This window comes from Stegostoma tigrinum, chromosome 5 (genome assembly GCF_030684315.1).
Source record: "Stegostoma tigrinum isolate sSteTig4 chromosome 5, sSteTig4.hap1, whole genome shotgun sequence".
Classification (NCBI taxonomy): domain Eukaryota; kingdom Metazoa; phylum Chordata; class Chondrichthyes; order Orectolobiformes; family Stegostomatidae; genus Stegostoma; species Stegostoma tigrinum.
The window spans coordinates 46,341,378-46,366,573 of record NC_081358.1 but is presented as its reverse complement, the minus strand read 5'-3'; the positions used below and the strand labels follow the sequence as shown (position 1 = coordinate 46,366,573).

General features: G+C 42.7%; 1 protein-coding gene across 1 annotated transcript in view; it reads left to right on the top strand.

Annotated features, from left to right (window-relative positions):
- The window catches only part of LOC125451411 (collagen alpha-1(XXI) chain-like), a 161,392-nt gene extending 146,680 nt beyond the window's left edge, over positions 1-14,712 (top strand). Inside the window, exons 24-30 of the mRNA XM_059646342.1 lie at positions 867-911; positions 1,025-1,057; positions 4,754-4,900; positions 4,996-5,050; positions 7,153-7,338; positions 12,231-12,308; positions 14,279-14,712. Of these exons, the coding sequence (XP_059502325.1) occupies positions 867-911; positions 1,025-1,057; positions 4,754-4,900; positions 4,996-5,050; positions 7,153-7,338; positions 12,231-12,308; positions 14,279-14,469 (735 nt within the window). The 3' untranslated portion in view covers positions 14,470-14,712. The remainder of the gene's footprint in view (positions 1-866; positions 912-1,024; positions 1,058-4,753; positions 4,901-4,995; positions 5,051-7,152; positions 7,339-12,230; positions 12,309-14,278) is intronic.
- The last annotated feature ends 10,484 nt before the right edge of the window (positions 14,713-25,196 follow it).

Here is a 25,196-nt window from a genome sequence, read left to right as displayed (position 1 = left end):
TTCTTATCTTGGAGATAGTAGGAACTGCCGATGCTGGAGTCTGAGATAACAATGTGTGGAGCTGGATGAGCACAACAGACCAAACAGGAAAGCTCCTGCTCCTCTGATGCTACCTGGCCTGGTGCATTCATCCACCTCTACACCTTGTTATCCTATTCTTAGCTTGTTCTTCTTTCCTCTTGCCAATTATGTTCCGTCCATATCTTGTGATGTTGACTCTCATGCCACTGCAAATGGGTTGAAGTTCTTTAATACACTGTGCAAACCAGTCATTGATTTTTATTTGCATTTTCATTTTCAATAGATTCTTCCCACTCTCATCTTAAGCTTTGCCATTCCCATTGGAACAGCCCACTAGCAATATCAGATTTTGCTGCAGTGTAACTGATAAGAGAGGAAGCAGAATTATTCATTTTTGCCAGTCTTTCTAGGACAATAGAAGTGGGATGAGTAACCATGGTATGTTCAGTTCAATTCCAAAATTATTGCAAATAGCACATTCATTTGTTCCTCCCATCATGTTACCTTGATGATCAACAAATATGAATGAAGTCGTTGATGCCAAAACATTGAATGTATTCAAGAGGTGGCTAGATATAGCAATCAGGGCAAATGAGATCAAATGTTATGGGGAGGAAGCAGGATTAGGCTATTGAGTTGGACAGTCTTTGGAACATTCAAGACAGGGTAAATTTGAATGCAGCATCAGTTTTTTTTTCTTCTTTTGTGATTAAAATCATGAATTAATACTTTGATAACTTTGGTTATCAATAAGGAGCAACTCTGTAATCTGATATTGCTGGCAGAGAGCTGCACTCAGGGGAAGTATACTTGAATGAAAGAGTGTTATGTATTTTCTCATCCAGGCTGAGAAAGGTGAAGAAGGACCCCCTGGGTCACCAGGGCTACAGGTAATAAAAATAAATATTTGTGAGCACAGAAGAAAAACGTCATTGTTTGCAGATGTAATTTATTTTCATCTCAAGTGTTTCATCAGTAACCTGTTGTGTTCACATTTCCTCAGGGAGCAGTTGGTGCTAAAGGAGCAAAAGGCGAGGTAATTGTCTGTAAATTAACCAAAATAAAATGTAATTATCCTTTACTCTGCTGCCTTATACCTTCCTATCAAAATAACTATCCTTTGTCAACTTGTGTATAAAGAGAGCTGTTTCCTTCCAGGCAACATAAGGCAGATGTCTAGCAACATATGTAGCCCTGGGGCTTACTTTTGTTTTGATGGGTGAGTGGGGAAGGCTTCATTATCATTAGCTGGTGGGCTGCAGCTGGAAAGAAGATGGCTCAGCACAGCCCATCAGCTCCAGGTCACCTCAATAATTGATGACCAGCCAAACATGGAAACTAGCAGAAGTTAGATATATGGGAGTGGTAGATCTTGGAAGCAAGGCAGCACCCTGGAGTGGGCAGTGACATCAGCTGGTGTTGTGAAAGCCAAAGGTGCACTCTTGCTCCTTCCAGCCCCACAAATATATCTGTAGATCTCTCCATGGCTGCATCTCCAGTAGATCCTGGATGAAGCATGTCATCTTTGTGAAGGGATGAGGCAGGATAAGTAGAAGCAGATTATTTCCAATGTTCCAGGGTACTGTGGATGAGAACTTCAGTTGTAACTCAACAGATATCAAGTAAAGTCAGAAGGTTGAAGATCCAAATCTGTTCCAGTACATATTCTACACTGATCGTCTACTGCAGCACTGAGGGAATACTGTATTGTTGGAAGTTGTACCTTTTGAATGAGATATTAAGTGGAGGTCTTTTCTGCTCTCCCAAATGCTGAAAGATCCTATGCCACTAATTTAAGCAAAAGAGAGGCAGCGTTATCTCTGGTCCATATTTATCTCTTAATCAGCATCAAGTAACACATTGTATCAGTGATAATGGGAACTGCAGATGCTGGAGAATCCAAGATAATAAAATGTGAGGCTGGATGAACACAGCAGGCCCAGCAGCATGCTCCTGAGATGCTGCTGGGTCTGCTGTGTTCATCCAGCCTCACATTTTATTATCAAGTAACACATTGTCTTGTCAAGCTTACACTACAGTTTGTGGGAGCTTGCTGTGTACAAATTGGCTGCCACATTTCCTGCATTGAAATAACGACTACATGGCAACACTACTTCATTTGCTTGAATTTCTGTGGACTGCCAAGAACCATACAACAAAAATGCAAGATTCTTTTCCAGATTATATGTAAGATGTTTGGAACAGAGTTGGAGAAAACATTTTGCAGAGAATGAAGTGAGGCTGTGGAATGCTAATTTTGAAACAAAGGCCATCTGAACATTTAAAAATAACTTTGATATCTGATTGAAGAAAAATGGTCTTTCAATTGTGCCATTTTTGCCAAAAAAGAATTTTTTAATTAAGTGCCTTTTGTGTTGCCATCTTAGCAACTAGTGAAAATGACCAATAGATATTTTTCTCTGTGGTATGATTCTTTGTCACAAACCTTTGTTGAAGGAGCATCCATGAGGAATTCTAAAACAAAAGTAATTACTTAAAAAGCAAGAATATGGAGAGAAGTTTGGACAGAGGAGTGCAGAGGTCAGTATGGCTCATATATAATAGACATTGAGCTGGATCTGCTGTGGAGTCAGAAAATCTCAACCTATGAACTGTTGCACCTTTCAAAATGCCATGCAATTATGACTTTGCCTGGAATGCCTGTCTTTTTACATGACCGTTAGGTTTGCAATGCATTTTAGGAGCCACGATGGGGTGTGGGTGTGAAAAATATAGCAAGTCTGCCTCAGTTTGCTACACTAACAGCCCAGCTCCTTTTATATCATGTAAAGGCCCCATTAGGATCAGCAACTCCATGCCACGCCATTACCCCCTCCTAGTTCCCCCCCCTTGCCAATTTCCCTTCTCCCATATACCCTCATGGGTACTTGCCCAACATACATTGGTAGTCACTTCACCTGACAAAGGAGCAGTGCTGCAGAAGCTTCTGATTTCAAATAACCTTTTGGACTATAACCTGGTGTTGTGTGACTTCTGACAATATATATCATGTATTGTCCTCAGGAACTATGCGATAGAAATGGGAATTATTTTAAAGTCATTGCGAAAAATAACCTGTAAGAAATCTAATAACACTCTGAATTCAAGCCTACTGTTATAGATAGTGAAAAGAAATCAAAACTATGCTAGTGTGTAAACAAAAATGTAAATTTCACTGCCATACATTCAGCTGGCATAACAAAAGCTTTCAGCTACGTAGCCTGAAACTAACAGAAAAGAATGGTTTCATTTCCATTTCAGGCAGGTTGCCTCTCAATCAATGGAAAGCAATGGATGCAAATATATTTTTTTAGCTTCCAAAGACACAAATCTGTAATGGCCAGAGCTGTTAGTTGATTTAAATCACAGCACAAAAAAAACAAGCTGATTTTTGATTGTCATTTTTAGTGTATTATGGCACTTCAGCAGAAAAAGTACTATAAATTGTTGGTCAATGCAAGTTGACCAACTTACCACTGCAAGTCAGAGCTGGGACGAATCACTGCAATTAAATAAAAATTTGTATTACATTACGTTATCTAACAGTGACATTTGAGGAGTCCAAACATTTACAGTTTAACTTTGACATGTTTTTGACTCCTCAGCGGGCTTCCCAAAGGTCATGAACTTAAAGCAGAGGTTTTGTTTAATATATCAAGGCTTTACAAATCCACAACAGTAAATGAAAATTGTGTGCGAGAGGAAATGCAATTTTCTTGTGGCTATTAGAATAGGATCTCAACCCCTGAAGACTTACATGTGTGTTTTGCAACCGTGACATTCCTGAGCTGTGAAAAGACCACATGAAAAGAATGATGTGTGTTCAGGAAGTTGTCTTTCCAGTAAAATAATTATATCAGCATTTTATGACGCAGTTCACACTTTCATTGGGAGATGAACTTGCAACCCCTGATGTCAAAATGGCTAATTTCTGTGGTAAACATACCTCATTTCTGGATTCTGACATTAGAGTTGTCGTACATGAAAGGATTGAGTAGCATATTGTAATTACGCTGGTGATTTGAAGAATTAGGAGTTCCTATTGATATGTACAATATTCTTAGTGGTTTTGACGGAGTAGGTATTGATTTTAATTTTAATTAGATGTTCCCACTAACCTTCAGTCCTCAGTAGGCAGGTATCTGATGTGCCTCTGGAAAGTACCTGAGCACCTTTTTAACATTAGAAGATGCCATACAAATGTAAGACCTATTGCTGTTCCCATTCTGCACAAACTTGGCCTGCTCCCTAGTTGTGTCCCAATACCAGCATTTACTAGGTGTGATAGGATGTGGTTCAGAGGGGCTCCTGTTTTCCTCAGGTTGGTCTGCACAAACTAGTTGTGCAAATGCTCTCTCCACTTGGTCTCCCAAGGCAACTTTACAGACAAATTTGTCACTCAAATACACGTTTGCTGTTGTCTTTCTCAAACGCTAAGCTATGTTGCCTGGACAGAAAATGAAGTCTCAAAATCTCAAGATCAGGGATTGTCTATTTGGGACAGATGAGGAAAAATTCCTTCATTCATAATGAAGCATCGGAATTTTCAACCCCAGAGGCCTGTGACTGTGCAGTTGTTGAGTATATTCAACAGTGAGTTTGAAAGAATCGAGGGACATAAGGATAGACTAGAAAACTATGTTGAAGTAGAATTTCAGCCATATGGCCTTCTCTTCTATTTCTTGTCACATATCTTCATGTTACAAGTGCATTTTTCTTGTATGTAACTTAGAAAGGTAATGCGGGACCATCTGGTGAGAGAGGAATTGATGGCAAGAATGGAGAGCCTGGTCTAATGGGCCCAGTAGGACCTCGTGGACCTTCTGGTCAGGAAGGCCCTTATGGACTGCCTGGTGTTCCTGGACTTCCTGGGAAACCTGTAGGTATATTTAGAATACCAGTCTAGTGAGTTGATTTTTGTTGCATATGAGGTTTGCACATAATGTTGTATAATGACTCATCTTTGTTGTTAAGGCAAAGCCTATCACGGATGAACGCGTAATGAAACTTTGCAGTGACATGCTTCGCAGTGAGTACACAGCTACAGTCTCACCTCTTGAAACAGCACTATCATACCTTGACTGATAGGAATGAAAAATGTATTGCACTATTTCCAAATATTGGCTATTGAGGGCAATAAACCGATAGGGCATAGAAGAGGTGATTGGGACTGATTTGAATAATTCTGGCATGGTGGCTCAGTAGTTAGCTCTGCAGCCTCACAGTGCCAGGGACCTGGGTTCGGTTCCAGCCTCGGGTGATCGTCTGTGTAGAGTTTGCATGTTCTCCCTGTGTCTGTGTGTTTCCTCTGGTTTCCTCCCACAGTCCAAAGATCTGCAGACTTGGTGGATTGTCCATGCTAAATTGCCTGTAGTGTTCAGGGGTGTGTGGGTTATAGGGGGATGGGTCTGGGTGGGATGCTACCGGGGTCAGTGTGGACTTGTTGGGCTAAAGGCCCTGTTTCCCCACTGTAGGGATTCTATGCCTCTATGAACTCAGTGAGCCAAATAGCTGTAATGATGCTCTAGTTCTAATAAAGCTGTTGAGCATGGGTTGCTAGAACATTGCCATTATTATGTACTCTATAGATCAAAGCAAAAAGCAGTGCATTAAACACAGAAGGTTTAAACATAAGCACCTTTTCGTTCTGGGTAGGAAATAATTTGCATGCAGAGTTGGCATGGAGTATTGGATCTCTAGTCTGTGGCTCCAAATGTCAATAAGATGCTGAATTCATTCATTTCAGCAGAAGCAAGATGTTTACCAGGAGATGGATTGTACTCTTCCCATCCAACCACATTTCTCCCTTAGTTACACATTAAGTGGAAGATTATTAGAAGCATGAAATCTCCTTGTCTATTTGTCCCCTTCATTGGTTAATGAAAAGTGACAATAATCTATTTTTATATATATATAGATATTTCTGGTGTAGATTTCTCGTGAATTTTGTACAACCATTATGAATAAAAAATGCTTTCCACCTCTCCTTGAGCTGCCCCTTTGAGTTGGGCTGCTGTTTCACATGAATGCATAGCTTCTAGTGTTCGAACCAAATAGCTGCTCTTCATGTCAGACTCTAAACAGTTTATAACCATGGGACATGCACCACAGGAAACAAATCCTCTCACCACTCGTTGCCAGTACATTCCCTGTGGGAGTAACAGGGTAACAAGCAGGAGCTGGAATCCTGAACATTTGTGCTTTACCAGTGCCACCTTATTGTAGGACCTTCCTTGAAATCTGTGGGGTATGGAGAGTGTTGAATACATTGCCATTCAGCAAAAATGCGATATTAATGTACGGTGAAAACGTTTAGACATCATCTTACCAACACAACCGCAGGTGACAAAGTATCGCTCTCATCTGAGTCACAAAGTTCTGGGTTCACTCTGGGACTTAAGTACAAAAATTAAGGCTGACACTCCAGCACAGTACTGAGTAAGTGCGGATGTGTCGGAGGTGCTGTTTCTCAGATAAGAAGTTAAACTCAATTTTCCTGTTTGGGTGGATGTAAATGATCCCATGGCAGTATTTTGAAGAGCAGAGGAGTTATCTCTGTTCAATATCCCAATCAATACCATACCAATCAATATCATTAAACCAAATTATCTGGCCGTTCTCACAATGCTGACTGTGGGTGTTTGCTGTGCATGAATAGATTTAATTATCCCCCCCCAACCTTTGTCATTTGAAAAAGAATGGGGTGGCACAGTGACTCTGGTTAGTACTGCTGCCTCACAGTGCCAGGGACCTGGATTCAATACCACCCTCGGGTGACTGTCTGAGTGGAGCTTGCACATTCTCCCTGTGTCTGTGTGTGGGTTTCCTCCGGGTGCTCCCGTTTTCTCCCACAGTCCAAGATGTGCAAGCTAGGTGGATTGGCCAAAATAAGTTGCCCATAGCGTTCAAGGGCATGCAGATTGGGTGAGTTATGGGGGGTGGGATGCTCTGAGGGTTAGTGCGGACTTGTTGGGCCAAACAGCGTGTTTCCACACTAGAGATTCTGTGATATTTCTATGTTTCCCGCATTACAACATGGACTATACTTCCAAACTATTGCATCACTGTAAAGTGCTTTGAAACGTCCAGTGATCATGCACCATAAATGTGTCTTTGCACTCAATTGTACAGCTCAGTTGCCATCGCTACTTCAAAGCATGAGACCCAGCTGTCAATGTGAAGGAATTAAGGGAACACCTGGACAACCAGGCATGCCAGGACAGAAAGGACAACAGGGATTACCCGGCTACCCAGGCAGAGCAGCCAGACGCGGGTATCGAGGTCTGCCTGGTGCGCCTGGACTCCCAGGGATGAAAGGTACAATAAAGTTCAAGAAGCATTTCCCATGGGGTTTGGCTCACACGACAAGTAGTTCCACTAACTAATTAGTGGCAAGGGGCAGCAGATTCAATGTTTACTTTCAAAATGGAATGAGATGTATACCTGACAGGGAGAAAAGCTGCAGGGGTATGTGAAAGCAGCGGGGGAATGGGCTAAATGTGTTTAGCAAATGAAAAAACTGAATCTACCTGGTAGCCCCTCCCTTCCTGAGTTTAAGGTGATTAGCCATCACTTAGCTTGTAGAGAGGTTACTCCTTGCTAATAAGCAGCATTGTCTGTCTCTCTACAACTGCAGAAATGATTTATAATGAGACCTCAGCAGTCAAACTTACCCTCATAGAAACCCAAGCTTCAAAATCTCCCCTCCCTCTACTGCATCCCAAAACCAGCCCAGCTCTTCCTCACCTCCCTAACCTGTTCTTCCTCTCACCTATCCCCTCCTCCCACCCCAAGCCACACCCCCATCACCTAACCACTAACCTCATCCTGCCCCCTTGACCTGTCCGTCCTCACCGGACTGATCAATCCCCTCCCTACCTCCCCACCTACACTCACCTCTACTGGCTCCCTCCCCACTCCTTTTAATTTCTGTCTCCTCTCCACCTATCTTCTCCTCTATCCATCTTTGATCCGCCTCCCCCTCTCTCCCTATTTATTTCAGAACCCTCTTCCTCTCCCCACTTTTCTGATGAAGGGTTTAGGCCCAAAATGTCAGCTTTTATGCTCCTAAGATGCTGCTTGGCCTGCTGTGTTCATCCAGCTCCACACTTTGTTATCCCGGTTACCCACAGGAGCTCTGGCTTGTTCTGAATCTGATTAGCAAGGACGTTATTGCTGTGATCATTCAAAGCCTGCCACTTGACATACGCAGTTTGTCAGACAAAACTTGTTAATGACTTCCCGTGTTTCCGTTCCTTTGATGCAAAGGATATCTGCTGATAGACCTTGGTAAGGGAGATTGTCTGATATGGGTGCTCTGATGGAAAGCAGGCAGTAGGTGGGTTCAACCAGTTTATGGGTTTTCATCAGTTGGCAGATGTGTGGGGGAGTGATGTTTGCTGTGACACCGTGTTAGAGAACAGTGTTGAGCTGAGAGAATTCCAATGATGATTCACGTTGCTACATTTAAGTCAGTGTCAACAAGTTTACATGTGATGTCCTATGCCAGACAAGTACATATGACCTTGCTGCAGATAGTATTGTTACTTTGTTTTACGAGAACCCTAGTTTCAAAATCTGATGCAGTGCTTTTTTTTCTCAGGCTCAAGGCAATTTTCCAGTGTGGTAATTGGGCAAGCGTTCCTTACCAACTGGTGAGGGAAAAATCGATCTGTCCAGGGTCTGTGCGTGGAACAGGTGTTAGGCCCTTTGTGTAGCCAAATAAAGGGCCTACACTCAATTAAAGTCCCCATCTCTGAGCTCCTGTGACTTTGCTAGAATTGTCAAGTCTACTTGCAGTCTAAATGGCTATCCGCAAAGGAGAGGGACAGTCAAAATGGCATGCTTTCTAAAATGTGCTTGCCCGAATAAGATTTACCAGTCCCAGCTCTCACACCTCTACTTCACTCCTCACTCCCAATCATATTCACTGCTTTCCCAGAATACAGAAACCTGAAATTGAACTGTCATCTTTACTGTCAAACTGTCTGTGATCACTTTACGCATGCCTGTAACTTGCCAATCTCATGAAAATAATGTATGCAATCCGATGTTCCTCGGATCGACCCTGCTCTGCACAACAATCATTCTAATTTCTAAACTATTGTTCTCTTTAAACTGTACTGGGATGTGAGAGAACTATACAGTTGGGATGGGATCCATCCAAATCAGACTGGGACCAGAGTCCCAATGGAGAGGATGAATAGGGCAGACAAAAGCTTTAAACTAGTGAATGAGGGATGTTTGCGGAAGAGGTGGGTGTTGAGTGAAGAGGTGAGTGAAAATCAGATAGACAAGGTACTCTGAGAGGCAAATGCCCCAGTTACCAAAAAAGAAACGATCATAGACTTAAAGTAAGGGACAGAATGGAAATAGAAAAGGAAACGATAATGCACATAAAAAGTAAAGAGTCTGGCAAATGAAACAATACAAAGGACAGTGAAGGTTAATGAAACAGGTCTAGAGGTCTATAAAGCATGCAGTAAAAGAAATTTGCAACAGTGTTCAAAATCAACACAAAACTGTTTTCAACTACCTGTACGTTAGAATAAAGAGGATGGTTCAGAATTATGTGGACCCTTATAGATGACAGTATTCTAACTTAAAGTAAGGAAATTCCAGACGTAATAGAAACTTTTCACCAGTTTGCATTGTAGGGGAAGAGTAGGACAAGCTGGACCTCTCAAGAAATTTGGGAAGGGTACTCATCAAATTTAACATCAAATTAATAGTAATGGAGATAATGATGGTTTGAAAAGTTCCCAGGAGTACATGATTTCATCCCAGGATTTTAAACAAAATAGTTGTTCAAAAGTTTTCTCAATTCAAAAATTAGATACCAATGGTGCTTCACTACTTAAGAAACATAACAAAGACAAACCAGGAAATCAATAGACTTATGATATTATGTGTTGGAAAAATGACTAGAGTGTCCATTATTAAAGATGGAGTAACACCCTGACAATTTTCACAGATCAGAGGGAGCCAGTATAGAATTTGTTGGTTAGGGGCACAGTCCACTCAACCTGGGGGTTTGGCCATGATCACTCAAGAACTTGGAGCATTCACCATCCAGGGATCTGTCCGAGTGTAATCCAGGCACTGGGAAATATTCTGTTCTGCAGGGCTATTTCAGCAGTCGGGGCAATTGTGTATCATCAGTTGAGCAGCAGCAAGTGAAGCATTCAGATATCTGGTCAGTCAGTTCTAGGGGCTGCTCATGGAAGTCAGTAGTCCTGAGGTCAGTCCATCAATTGTCAGGGAGGGTGCACAGACCTATTCAGCGGTAGCAGGGAGGTCACTGTAATAAGGGTGGGCAGGATATAGGGGTATGGTGGGGAAGCAGAGACATTCATGGAGGTGGGAACAAGGATGAGATTGGGAGTTAACTCAAGTTTGGGGGTTATGTGGAACAGCATCAAAGGGCATAGAGTATAGGAAAGGGGATTATTGGTGGTGACCATCACTATGGCCTCAACAATGGGAATGTAGAAGAGCAAGTTGAGTCATCATTAAGGTGTAGTGTCAAGGTTCATGGCCAGGGAGGACAGTTGGAGCTGAAGCTCCGTGTGATAGGTCTCCACATTTGGGAGGGCATTATAGGTGTAAATCAGCTGTCAGGGCACAGACGGTTAAAGGGGATCATGGAGGCTCAGGGTGAGATATCTGGTGACCAGGCAGAGCCTATTGCTGATGGTGTCAATCGTGAGCTGTGTTCATTACCATCACTTGCCATTCTCTAGGTGTGAAATGTTTGGGACAGTACCCAATGTGGATGGAGTTGATGTCAGTTTGTTTAACAGAACTTTATTTATCACCAATTTCAAACTAACAACTGATCCAACATCAACCACTACTTGTGGGAAGAGTTCCAAACATCTACCACCCTTGGTGTGTTGAAATGCTTCCTAACATCTCTCCTTAATGGACCGGCCCTAATTTTTAAAATATGATCACTAGCGGTGAAAGTAGTTTATCTTTATCTACTCTGCTTTTCCCTCTTCAGATGGGATGGGTTTCAGGACAGATGAACTGTACAGCCTGATAACTACAGAGCCACAGTGACTGCTACGAGAACGGTGTGTGTGCACATGCTATGCCCCATTAGCAGTGTGACTTTATGGTTATTGCATCATGCCATTGCCAGTGAGTGGCAATGCCCGATTGCCATGCTTGTCCAGGTGGATAGCAGCTTTTCAAAGATAGCAGAGGCATAAGGAATTTGGCCATTCAGTACATATCCAGGGCGTGGTGAGTTATTGAATTATGCATGAAATCCAATGTGAGAGGCACCACAGGGCTCGGTCAGCTTACTAATGATGCGCATATGCTAAGATATGGCAAGAAGTAGGCTGTATGTAGACTTTTATTCAAATAAAGAACCTATAATTATTGTTTCATCAAACCCCTTGTGTGATTGTTTTATGTATTCATTTTTGGGATGTCGGCGTTGCTGGCTCGCCAGCACTTATTGCCCATCCCTAGTTGCCCTTGAGAAAGTGATGCTGTTTATGTCCAAGAGCCACACATAACAACTTTGGCCTGGGAGGGAGTACAGCATAGCTTACCGCATTGATACCTGGACTGCAGGCTTAAATTATACAAAGAGATTTAGAAATCTGGAGTAATAATCCACAGAAATTAGAACCTTAGACTGTAATTTGAAGTGTAATTTTGAAATATTAAAGGAAAAACAAAGGATAAATCGAACAAAACTAGTTCCACTTATTGGGAAATAGGACATACCGTCTAGATCCACTTCATTCAGAAATGAAATTAGGAAAATATTCTATGTATGCCTGTAGCTGTCTTCTGCCAACGGCAGTTGATACTGGAAAAATGCCTTAAAGTTATAGATATAGAAGGCAAAAGCAGTTATTTGAAGCTAGGTTGCAGATCAACGATGATCTTATTGAATTGACTTGAGAGGAACGATGGCTTACTCCTGTACTCAGGTTTCTTTGCTTCTACATTATTTTTATTACTCATTCCAAATTGCTCTATCATTGTGTGACATATGAAGCACATTTCAGACAAGTAGATTGGGTGCAGATTAAGTTCAGGTTGTGCAGTACTGCTAAAACCAGTCTTCCAAGGTTCTCACAAGATGTGCTTTATTGCGAGTGTCGTTCTATATATTGCATATTGCAAAGTGTCATTTTATACCAATTTCTACAATAATTTGTCTTAATGTTTATCAATATTTTTAGGTGAGCAGGGACCAAAAGGAGCCAAAGGTATGAAAGGTGAAGAGCACCCAGGGTTACCTGGCCCACCTGGTCAAGCAGGTGAGATATAGAAAAACTGCAAACAAATAAAAAACAAACCACAGATAATGTGATGGAGTGTGCTTGGTGTTCTGACATATTATGTTAAATGTTACAATGTCAGATCGTATCTGACTTTTCACAAGGTGAATTCTACACTTGGAAGTGCTATCATAGCAAGCTAGCCAGTGATGTCTAGGCAATTCTAGTACAGAGGCAAAATCAGAAAGTCGGACATGCTTAGTTGGTGTTAATGTGATAGCTTCAGTCTTGGAAACAGGTCCATCTTCCCATGTCTTCTCCAGGTGCATTCACATTTCAACCGCAGTTCTCTCCAGCAATGCTGTTTTGCAACAGTGCTGCAATTATAATTTTAGGAGCAATGTGAACCTGAAGTCAGGGCCAATCTAACAATCAGTTGAAAGGGAGTGAGGCTTTATATAAAGGGTAACTGTATTTTATTTCAGAGCTGCTTCTTGCCCTAATATACTCAGTTTACAGTCTATCAAAGAGGATTTCCATAGAATTCTGCTGAGCGTTCACTATAGCTTTGGCAGAAGAGCCGCAGAAGCCCTGGTTTTAATTCTGCTTTACAGGAAAATGCTTACTACTCTGACATAATGGTTCAATAGCAAAACTTGAAACTTAGATGCAAGAATATCCATACAAAACAGAATTGTTGATTATAATTTAGAGAATTCATACATTCTTAATTTACGGTTGATTTTCATATTTATTTTCTTCTGTGCTTTAAACTCCTTTGCAATTCACTCCATGAGTATAATAATTTGAACAAAATAAATGAGCTTTTAATCTGTCACCATATAGAATCCAAAAGTTAAAATACAATGATAACAATCAGCAAACATCTTTTAAGCAGACTTGTTTGTGCGTTTATTGTTTTTGGCAAATTCCTGTCCAACAACATTTTTGCATATTATAAATCAACAATCAAAGGAAACTTCTGAGGAATATTGACCTAAAATGACATTGGTGTTGTTCAGGTTATTGTTTTCCAACCGCATTAGCATATTTTTAGCTTTTCCTTCCAGTATTAATTTTATTTCTACATATTAACTAATGCTTTGTGTATTTGTCCTATGTTTTATGCTTCAGAGAGTGTGGAGAACTGATAATGTAATGAGGGATGCAGTTGTATCCTTTAAAAACATGTCAGGGAAACTACAGAAATGTCAGAAGAGGAGAATTCTTCAAGAAGACAGCATCTTGAAGATGTCTCCCATAAATATCAAGATTATCCTGCAAAGGACCTGCTATGTATCCAATTGAGAGCTAAACCAAGCGTTGCCTACTTTTTGAGACACTAGTCTTTGGGGTGTGCTTACCCCATCACAGCCTTTCATTCGTGTTTTGAGTGGAAGGACATAAATGCTGGCCAGTTATATCTGTCAGTATTTTCAGCAGAGACATGAACGTTTGAACTGCTGCCATCTGCTTTTTGATTTCTACCGGTCCAGAGACAGCAGCTTAGTATAATTGTGGAAAATAGCTTTGTAGGTTTAGATTCACTAGGGAGCCAGTTGGTGAATTGTGCTATCAGCTACAAAGATATCTGCATCAAATTAAACCAAAAGGTTGGCGATATTGGTGACTTTGCCAGTCACTGTCCTAAACTGTCTACCTATGTATTCTTCCAGCCTAACATTGGCATCGTATTACCCATACATATATGAATATAAAGAATAATGGGCTGAAGTACCTGTCGTAAGCATAGGCAGCTTCATCCGAGTGGCAGCATGATGTAGTTACTCAACATTACTGTACTGCACATTAGTGGCACATAATGAAATATGAGAAAGAAAGACAGCAAGTCCTTTATGCGCCCCAACCTGATCATCCGTCCACTAATTAGTCAAAGGTTGTGAGCACTGTGAAGCAGACCAGAAGCACAAAAAGCAAATCACTAGCCATTTCGTATCTAATGTACACTGCACACCCAATATGAAAATCTTAATTATCCATAATTCTAGGTCTACCAGGATTACCAGGTCCAACTGGTCATGGACTGCCAGGAGTAGATGGCGAACCTGGAAGGAATGGAGCGCCCGGGAGTCCAGGAAAGCGTGGAGCACCAGGTCCACCCGGAGTATGTGATATATCAAGCTGTTATAATTCCTATAATAATGGCCGAAGCCCGTTTAACAAAGGACCACATTTTTGAAGGTCTAGGAGCTGCATCCAGTCACATCATCTCATGTGTCTTTTACTTGTTGCCAAATAGGAGGAAACAGTTTCTCAGGAAGAACACAATTGGCATGTGAACCAATAGCTATTTACAGGTTGCAGTCTGTTATCATGGTATGCTACTGATTTCAATACAAACATTTTAAACACACCGCGTGCTGTGCATGTATGTTTATCCCCTACAGATTTTTTTAAATAATAAATTTTGATAGCAGCTTTACTGTTGACTCTGTAAATAGTTCTTGTAGAGTAAAAAGGGACAAATGTGATGGTTGGCAGTGTCTGTTCTTACTTGATCACATGTTATTATAGAACCTTAAGTTCATCCCATTAAATGCAACGGGAAGAAAATTCAGCAGAGTCCATCAGATTACTGATGAGAGACTGAGAAGCTGCATTTGACACCTGTGGGCTTAACCATTTGTTTAGAATGTTTTGCCATCTTTGATTTTTTTTAGGCCATAAGAGGTAGGAGAAGAAGTAGGCCATTTGGCTAATTGAGTCTGCTCTGCCATTTAATGAGGTCATTGGTTGATTTGATTTTCCCACCTTTGCACTTTACCCTTGATTCTGCTAATGTTTCAAAATCTGTCTGTCTCAGCCTGGAATATATTTGATGACCCAGCCTCAACTGCCCTTTGCGGTAAATAATTCCACTGATTTCATCATCCTCTATTTCTCCTCATCTCTGTCTTAAATGAGCAACCCCTTATTCTGAGATGATGGTCCTAGACTCTCCTACAAGGGAAAACATCCACTCCCTAAGATTCTTATTTGCTTAAATATGGTTGCTTCTCATTCTTCTCGACTCCAATGAGTATAGCCCAATCTACTCAAGCTTTCCACATCACAGTTTCTCCATACTTAAATGGGATCCATTTACTGAACCTTTTCTGGACTGTCTCCCATGCCAATATATCTTTCCCTAAGTAAGGAGCACGCACCTGTTTACAGTATTCCAGCAATTGTCTGACTAGTGCTTTGTGTAGTCTTAGTAAACCTTCCCTGCTTTTATATTCCATTCTCTGTGAAATAAAGGCCAACATTCTACTTGTTTTCATGGAATTGAATGCTAGTTTTTTTTGTGATTCATGCAACAGGGCACTACCAAATCACTCTATATGGTAGCTTTCTGCAGCCTTTTCACATTCAAATAGATTCAGCTTCTCCTGTCAAAATGCATGACTCCTCATTTTCCCATATTGTATTCCATCTGTCAAGTTTTAGCACACTCTCTTAATCTCTGTAGACTCCATATTGTCATCTTCACGACTTTACTTCCCATCTATGTTTATACAAACCATTAACTTGGTGATAGTACATTTACTTTTGTCATCAGTATATATTGAGAATAATTGTATCCCCAGCGTTGCTTCCAGTGGCACTTGCTAGTAACACATTGCCCATCCTGAAAATGCTTACTTTATCCCAACTCACTGATTTCTAATAGTTAGCCAATTCTGTATCCAGCTAACATACTACCCCCAAAACCATTTTAGTAAGTAACACTTTATATATAGTACCATATCGAATGCCTTTTGGAAATCCAAAGACATTACATCTATTCGTACCCCTTTACCTTGACTGCTTGTTCCTTCCTCAAAGAGCTCTAATAGATTTGTCAGGTATGATTTTCCCTTCATGAAGGTATGCTAACTCTGCTTGATTATATTGTGTGGCTCTAAATGCTGTGCTATTACATCTTTAATAATAGACTAGTTATATTTTCCTGAAAGCTGCTTGCTTTCAGCGGTGGGTGTGTGGAGAGAACACGAGCAGGAAGGAACTAATATATCCAGGCATTGCCTAAACCTGAAGCACTACACGTGTAGTGTCCTCCACCCGCCATCCTCCTCCAACCAAAAAAAAAAATGGCTGTGTGGACGGTTGGTAAGGTCAGGCATTTTTTTTTCTGGAAATCTAGAGTAGAGGAAGTGAGGGCAGTTGCCTGCTCCTCTTGCAGGATGTGGGAGGTAGAGGTCACTGCTGGTGTCCCCTCTGACTTCACCTGCGAGAAGTGCACCCAACCCCAGCTTCTCACAGACTGCGTTAGGGAGCTGGAGCTGGAAGAACTCCAGATCATTCAGGAGGCTGAGGGGGTGATAGAGAAGAGTTATAAGGAGGTGTTCACACCCAAGGTACAGGAAGAAGGTAGTTGGGTGACTGTCAGGCAGGGGAATGGGAATAGGCAGACGGTGCAGGGATCCCCTGTGGCCATTCCCCTCAATAATAAGTACACCGTTTTGGATACTGTTGGGGGGGTCGACCTACCAAGGGAAGGCCATAACGGACAGGTCTCTGGCACTGAGCCTGGCACTATGGCACAGAAGGGAAGTGGGGAGAGTAGGAGAGCAATTGTAGTGAGGGATTTAATAGTAAGAGGCACAGACAGGCGGTTCTGTGGACACAAACAAGATGAATGGATGGTATGTCACCTCCTGGATGCCAGGATCCATGATGCCTCGGATCGTGCCTTCAAGATCCTTAAGGGGGAGGGTGAGCAACCAGCAGTCATCATACACATCGGTACCAACGACAGAGGTGGAAAAAGGAAGGAGAATGTGAAAAATGAGTACAGGGATTTAGGTTGGAAGCTGAAGTAGAGGACAAACAGGGTAATTATCTCTGGATTACTACTAGTGCCACGTGATAATGAGGAAAGAAATAGGGAGAGAGTGCAGCCAAACATGTGGCTGCAGGGCTGTTGTAGGAGGGAGAGCTTCCATTATGTGGCTAATTGGAGGACATTCTAGGGAAGATGGGACCTGTACAGTAAGGACGGGTTGCACCTGAACTGGAAGGGCACAAATATCCTGGGAGGGAGGTTTGCTCGAGCTATACGGGATGGTTTAGACTAGATTGGCAAGGGGTGGGGAACCGGATTTGTAATTTAGAGGATGAGGTATTCAGCTTTCCAACAGACACAACAGGGAGTGAGGTTGTTAATAAAGAAATGTGATCGATGGAGCGTAATTGTGGACACAGGGATGGTTTGAGATGTGTATGCTTCAGTGGTAGAAGTATCAAATAAGGCTGATGAGCTTAGAGCATGGGTCAGTACTTGGAACTACGATGTTGTTGGGTCAGGGACAGCAATGGATGTTGGAAGTTCCAGGATCTAGATGCTTTAAAAGAAATAGCGAGGGTGAAAGAGGTGGCGGAGTGGCATTGCTAGTCAGGGCTAGTATGGCAGCTACTGAAAGGCAATTTGAGAATGCTGTGCCGATAGAGTCAGTTTTGGTTGAGGTCAGAAATAAGAAAGGAGTAATCACTTTGTTGGGGGTTTTTTACAGACTCCCTAATAGTTGTAGAGAAGTGGAGGAGCAGATTGGGAGGCAGATACTGGAAAGGTGCAGAAGTCACAAGGATGTAGCCATGGGTGACTACAACTTTCCAAATATTCATTGGAAACTTTTTAGTTCTAATAGTTTAGATGGAGCAGATTTTGTCTAGTGTGCTCAGGAAGGATTCCTGACACAGTACGTTGATAGACCAACATGAAGAGAGGCCGCTTTGGATTTGGTGCTTGGCAATGAACCAGGCCAAGTGTTAGACCTGTTGGTAGGAGTGCATTTTGGTGGTAGTGATCATAACTCTGTGTTACTTTTACAATAGTCATGGAAAAGGATAAGTACATAGAGCAGGGTAAGGTTTATTATTGGGGGAAGGGTAATTACAACTCTGTTAGACAAGGACTGGGTAACTTAAAATGGGAACAGATGCTGTCAGGGAAGAGCACTATTGAAATTTGGAAATTGTTTAAGGATTGCAAACTGTGTGCACTCTATGGTTGTCCCTAGCAGGCAGGCAAGGTGTGGTCCAGTGAGGCAGCCTTGGTTCTCAAGAGAGGTCGAATGACTGGTTAAGAGGAAGAAGGATACTTATATAACATTTAGGAAACAAGGAACGGAAAAGGCTCTAGAGGGATGTAAGTTAGCCAGGAAGGAGCAGAAGAAAGGGTTTAGAAGAGCTATAAGAGACATGAGAAAACCTTGGCAGGTAGGATCAAGGAAAACTCCAAGGCTTTTTACATGTACGTGAGGAATAAGAATGACCAGAGAAAGGGTAGGGCTGATCAAGGATTGTAAAGGGAATTTGTGCATTGAGGCTAAAGAGATAGGAGAGGTCCTTAATGAATACTTTTCTTCGGTATTCACAACTGAGAAGAACCTAGTTGTAAAGGAGGACAGTGTGAAAGGGGCTGGTAGGCTAAAGGAGGATGATGTTAGTAAGGAAGATGTACTAGGAATTTTGAGGAACTTGAAGATAGATAAGTCCTCCAGGCCTGATGGGATTTATCTAAGGATTCTGTGGGAAGCGAGGTAAGAGATCGCAGGGCCTTTGGTGATGATCTTTTCATCTTCACTGTCCATGGCTATAGTGCCTGAAGATTGGAGAGAGGCAAACGTCATTCCCTTGTTCAAAAGAGGGAATAGGGATAACCCCACAAATTACAGGCCAGTTAGTCTTACGTCTGTGGTGGACAAATTATTAGAAAGGGCTCAGAGACAGGATTTATGATCACTTGGAAAGGCACAGTTTGATTCGTGATAGTCAGCAGGGATGTGTGAAGGGTAGATCATGTCTCTCAAACCTTACTGAATTCTTTGAAGAGGTGACCAAACACGTGGATGAAGGTAGAGCAGTGGATGAGGTGTACATGGGTTAGAGTAAAGAGTTTGATAAGGTTCCCCATGGTAGGGTCATGCAGGAAGTAAGGAGGAGTGGGATGGGGGAAATGTGGCAGATTGGATTCAGAATTGGCTGACCCTTAAAAGATAAAGGGTGCTAGTGGGCAGAAGATATTTGACATGGTGCTCAGTTACGAGTGGTGTATCACAAGCATCTGTTCTGGGTCCTCTTCTATTTGTGATTTTTGTAAATGTTTTGGATGAAGGAGTGGAACGGTGGATTAGAAAGTTCATGGACCATACGAAGATCGGTCAAGTTGTGAATAGTGCAGAGGGCTGTTATAAGTTACAAAGGAACATTGATAAGATGCAGAGCTGGGCTGAGAAGTGGCAGCTGGAGTTTAACCCTAAAATATGTGAGGTGATTAATTTGGGACAAATTTGAAAGCAAAATAGAGTTAATGGAAAGATTCTTGGCAATGTTGAGGAGGAGGGGGATCTTGGGGTTCATGCCCACAGTTCCCTGAAAGCAGCCACTCGGGTGGTTAGACTTGTTAACACGGCATATGGTGTGTTAGCTTTCATTAGTAGAGGGATTGAGTTCAAGAGCCGTGAAGTTATGCTCCAGCTATACAAAAGCCTGGTTCGGCCACGTCTGGAGTATTGTATCAGTGATAATGGGAACTGCAGATGCTGGGGAATCCAAGATAACAATGTGTGGAGCTGGATGAACACAGCAGGCCAAGCAGCATCTCAGGAGCACAAAAGCTGACGCTTCGGGCCTAGACACTTCATCAGAGAGGGGGATGGGGAGAGGGAACTGGAATAAATAGGGAGAGGGGGGAGGCGGACTGAAGACGGAGAGAAAGAACATAGGTAGAGAGGAGAGTATAGGTTAGCAGGTAGAGAGGGGATAGGTCAGTCCAGGGAAGATGGACAGGTCAAGGAGGTGGGATGAGGTGGTGGGTAGGAAATGAAGGTGCGGCTTGGGGTGGGAAGAAGGGATGGGTGAGAGGAAGAACAGTTAGGGAAGCAGAGACAGGCTGGGCTGGTTTTGGGATGCAGTGGGTCCCCTCCCCCCACCCACTGAGGCTGGAGGTAGCTATTACAAGGGGGCATAGTTTTAAAGTGAGTGGAGGTAGATATCAGGGAGATGTCAGAGGTAGGTTCTTTACTCAGAGTGGTAGTGATGTGGAATGCATTCCCAGAAAGGGTAGTGACGTCGGCCTCATTAGGGGCATTTAAGCAGTATTAGACAGCCATATGGGTGATAGTATAAAGTAGGGGTGGAGGTTAGATAGAGCTAAGGTTTCAGGTGAAAGTTCAGCACAACATTGTGGGCTGAAGGGCCTGTACTGTGCTATACTGTTCTGTGTTCTAATAACGAATGTTAGGTTAGCTGGCCTGTAGTTACTTATTTTATGCCTAGCTCCCTTTTTGATTAAGGGAGTTATTGGCAGCTTTCTTAGCCCCAGGACATCTCCAGAAACTAAGGATTCTTAGATTACTGCCAATGCATCCACTATCCTCCGCAGCTACATCCTTTTAAGTCCATGGATGCAACCTTGAGGTTTAGGGGACTTCTTGGCGTTTATCCCCATTAGTTTCTTCAGTATGATTGCTGTGTTTTTCCTCCCCTAGAATGCTATTTGTGTCCTCTACCATGAAGAATGTTGCAAAACATTTGTTCAAATGCCATTTCCTGGGCCCCTGTTATTAATTCCCCAGCCTCATTCATGAAGGGGCCCACATTCATTGTTGCCTGTCTCTTCCCTTTTATATATTTAGAAAAATGGCTATAAAGAGTTTCTCTGTTATTTGCTAATTTGCGGTAAGTTTATTTTCTCCTCCCTTTTTTGCCTTTTGGTCAATTTGTTGGCTTTTAAAATGTTCTTAATCCAAGGATTTTCATTTTTGGACAGTTGAGATCTTTTCTGGGACAGAAGTGACCTGTGTAAGGACATGTTGCACCTGCATTGGAAGGGGACCAGTGCCCTGGCTGGGAGATACGCTTGTGCTACTTGGTAGGCTTTAAACTAGTAAGGGGCTGGGATACAAAGTGTGAAAAGAGATACACCTGAGGCTGGTACAGTAGAGAAGAGGAGAAAGTTAAATCGTCAAGATGTAGGCAAGACTACGGCAGAGAACAACGTAAGACTAATAAAGATCATACAATCTCTATAGTGTGGAAACAGGCCCTTTTGGCCCAACAAGCCTACACTGACCCTCAGAACATCCCACCCAGACCCATCCCTCTAACCTACACATTCTGAACATTACGGGCAATTTAGCATGGCCAATCCACCTCACCTGCGCATCTTTGGACTGTGGGTGGAAACCGGAGGAAGCCCATGCAGACACAGGTAGAATGTGCAAACTCCACAGACAGTCGCCTGAGGGTGGAATTGAACCTGGGTCCCTGGAAGTGCTAACCACTGAGCCAGCCAAAATACACCGACTTGGGCACTATAGGGATTAAACCCATGACCTTGGTGTTATTAGCACTACGCTTTAACCAGCTGAACTAACCAACCACTGCCTAGCTAAACTCTAGTTATTTCAATGCAAGGCGTCTGACAGGTATGGCAGATGGACTTCAGGCATGTGTGGGAACATGGGACTGGGAATGTAATAGCAATCACGGCTCAGTGAGGGTCAGCGCTGGCAGTTTAATGTTCCGTGATAGAGGTACTGTAGGAAGGATAGAGATGGGGAGTGGCATTTTTGTTTAAGGATCAAATTGCAATTTTAGGGAGGATAATCCTGGGAAAAGGTCCAGTGAATTATATTGGGATTGTACCGTAGGCCACCCAATGGTCAGCGGGAAATTGAGAAACAAATATGTAATGAGATCTCAAATATTTGTAACAATAATACAGTTGTAATAGTTGAGGAGTTTACCTTTCCAAAGATAGACTGGGACTGCCATAGTGTTAAGGGCTTGGATGGAGAGAGATTTGTTGTGTATAAGAAAATTTCCATATTTGGTATGTCGATGTACCTACTAGAGGAGAAGCAAATCTGGATCTTCTCTTGGGAAATAAAGCAGGATATGTGACTGAGGTATCAGTGGGGAGCACTCTGGAGCAAGTCATTATAATTCTATTATTTTTAAAATAGTTACGGAAAAGAATAGACCGGATCTAAAAGTTAAAGTTTTAATTGGAGTTAAGCCAATTTTGATAGTATTAGGCAGGAATTTTCAAAAGTTGATTTTTCACAAGTAAAGATGTGGTTGGAAAGTGGGAGGCCTTCAAAAATTAGATGAGAATTCCGGGATGGTATCTTTCCATTAGTGTGAAGTGTAGATGTCGGGAATGTTGGATGATGAGAAAAACTGAGGCTCTGGTTAAGAAAAAGGAGGAGGCATATGTTCAGGTGTAGACAGCAGGGATCGAGTGATTCCCTAGAGGTTTGTAAGGGCAGTAGGCGTTTACTTAAGATGGAAATCAAGAGGGCACAAAGGGGACATGAGATAGCTTTGGCAAGTAGAGTTAAGAAGAACGCAAAGAGATTCTACAAATACGTTAAGGGTAAAAGTGTAACTAGGGAGAGAATGTGGCTCTTTAAAGATCAGTGAGGCCATCTGTGCAGAAACATAGGTGATGTGTGAGATACTAAATAAATAGTTTGCATCAGTGTTTACTGTGGAGAAGGGTATGGAAGCTAGAGAACTTCAGGAAATGAATAGTGATGTCTTAAAGTGTCCATATTATAGAAGAGGAGGTGCTGAATGTCTTAATGTATAATGGTAGATAAATCCCTGGAACCTGATCAGGTGTGTCCTAGAACTCTGTGGGAAGCTAGGAAAGAGATTGATGGGAGATAATGGGAATTGCAGATGCTGGATAATCCAAGATAACAAAGTGTGAAGCTGGATGAACGCAGCAGGCCAAGCAGCATCTCAGGAGCACAAAAGCTGACATTTTGGGCCTAGACCCTTCATTGGAGTGGGTTCTGAAATAAATAGGGAGTGAGGGGGAGGCGGACCGACGATGGATAGAGAAGATGATAGCTGGAGAGGAGAGTATAGGTGGGGAGGGGAAAGGTCAGTCCAGGGAGGACCGACAGGTCAAGGAGGCAGGATGAGGTTAGTAGGTGGGAAATGGAGGTGCGGCTTGAGGTGGGAGGAGGGGATAGGTGAGAGGAAGAACAGATTAGGGAGGCGGGGACGAGCTGGGCTGGTTTTGGGATGCAGTGGGGGAAGGGGAAATTTTGAAGCTTGTGAAGTCCACATTGACACCATTGGGCTGCAGGGTTCTCAAACGGAATATGAGTTGCTGTTCCTGCAACCTTCAGGTGGCATCATTATGGCACTGCAGGAGGTCCAGGATGGACATGTCGTCTGAGGAATGGGAGGGGGAGTTAAAATGATTCCCGACTGGGAGGTGCAGTTGTTTATTGTGAACCAAGCAGAGGTGTTCTGCAAAGTGGTCCCCAAGCCTCTCCTTGGTTTCCCTAATTTAGAGGAAGCCACAACGGGTACAGTGGATACAGTATACCACATTGGCAGATGTGCAGGTGAACATCTGCTTAATATGGAAAGTCATCTTGGGGCCTGGGATGGGGGTGAGGGAGGAGGTGTGGGGGCAAGTGTAGCACTTCCTGCAGTTGCAGGGGAAGCTGCTGGTTGTGGTGGGGTTGGAGGGCAGTGTGGAGCGGACAAGGGAGTCTTGATGGGCCTTTTTCTGAGACGTTAGTATCATTGACAGCCACAGGTGGGGTGCCAGAAGACTGGAGGTTGACTAACGTGGGGCCATTATTTAAGGAAGATGAGAAGGAAAGGCCAGGGAACTATAGACTGATGAGCCTGACTTCAGTGATAGAAAAGTTGTTGGAGGTGATTCTGAGAGACAAGATTTACATGTATTTGGAAAGGCAAGGGTTGAAAATGGATAGTCAACGTGGCGTTGTACGTGGGAAATTGTGGCTCGCTAACTTGTTTGAGTTCTTTGAAGAGGTCACACAGAAGACTGATGAAGGCCGATTGGTAGACTTCATCTTCACTGAATTCAGCAAAGTGTTAGACGAGGTTCCGCATGGTAGACTGGTTACTAAGTTTAGATCCCATGAAATCCAGGGGCGGCTAGCTAATTGGATACAAAAATTGGCGTGAAGCTAGGATACAGAGAGAGGTAGTAGAGTGCTGTTTTTCAGACTGGAGGCCTGTGACCAGCAGTCTGCCACAAGGATCGGTGCTGGGTTCACTGCTTTTTGTCATTTCCACAAATGATATTGATGGGAATATGAGGTATAGTCCGTAAGTTTACAGATGACACCAAAATTAGTGGTGTAGTGGACGGTGAAGAAGATTATCTCAGGAAAATGGGATCTGGATCAGATGGGCCAAAGGGATGAAGAGTGGCAGATGGAGATTAATTTAGATAAATGTGAGGTGTTGCAGTTTGGAAAGGCAAACCTGGGCAGGACTTGCATGGTTAGTAGTAAGATCAAACAAAGTGACCTAGGCGTGCAAGTGCATAATGGCTTGAATATAAACTCGCAGGTAAACAAGGTGGTGAAAGTAGTGTTTGGCACACTTGCCTTCATTTGTCAGTGCATTGAGTCTAGGAGTTAAAATGTCATGTTGTGGCTGTACATGATGTTGTGCTTGCATTTAGCTCTTTGAGTGCTCACCCAACTAGCCACGCTTTTTCTCCCATAACAACGACATGCCATGACATGGATGCATAGATTGAATGGAGCTCCCTCCATCACCTATTTCTGGCCCACACAAACATTCAGTGTTGACTTTTAGATGATCAGCACCATTTGTGCAAATGCAGAAGAGAATTCAATAATGTTTGTGGAGCCATCAATTGACATGTTGCTCAGGAGTCCTTCAACCTGCAATACGCTGCCTGTCTGCTTTGTTGTTTCTCTCATGCATCATAGAATCCCTACAGTGGGGAAACATTCCCTTTGGCCCAACAAGTCCACACTAACCCTTACAGTATCCCACCAAGACCCATCCCTATAACCCACCTAATCTGCACACCCCTGAACACTATGGGAAATTTAGCATGACCAATCCACATAGCCTGCCCACCTTTGGACTGTGGGAGGCAACCGG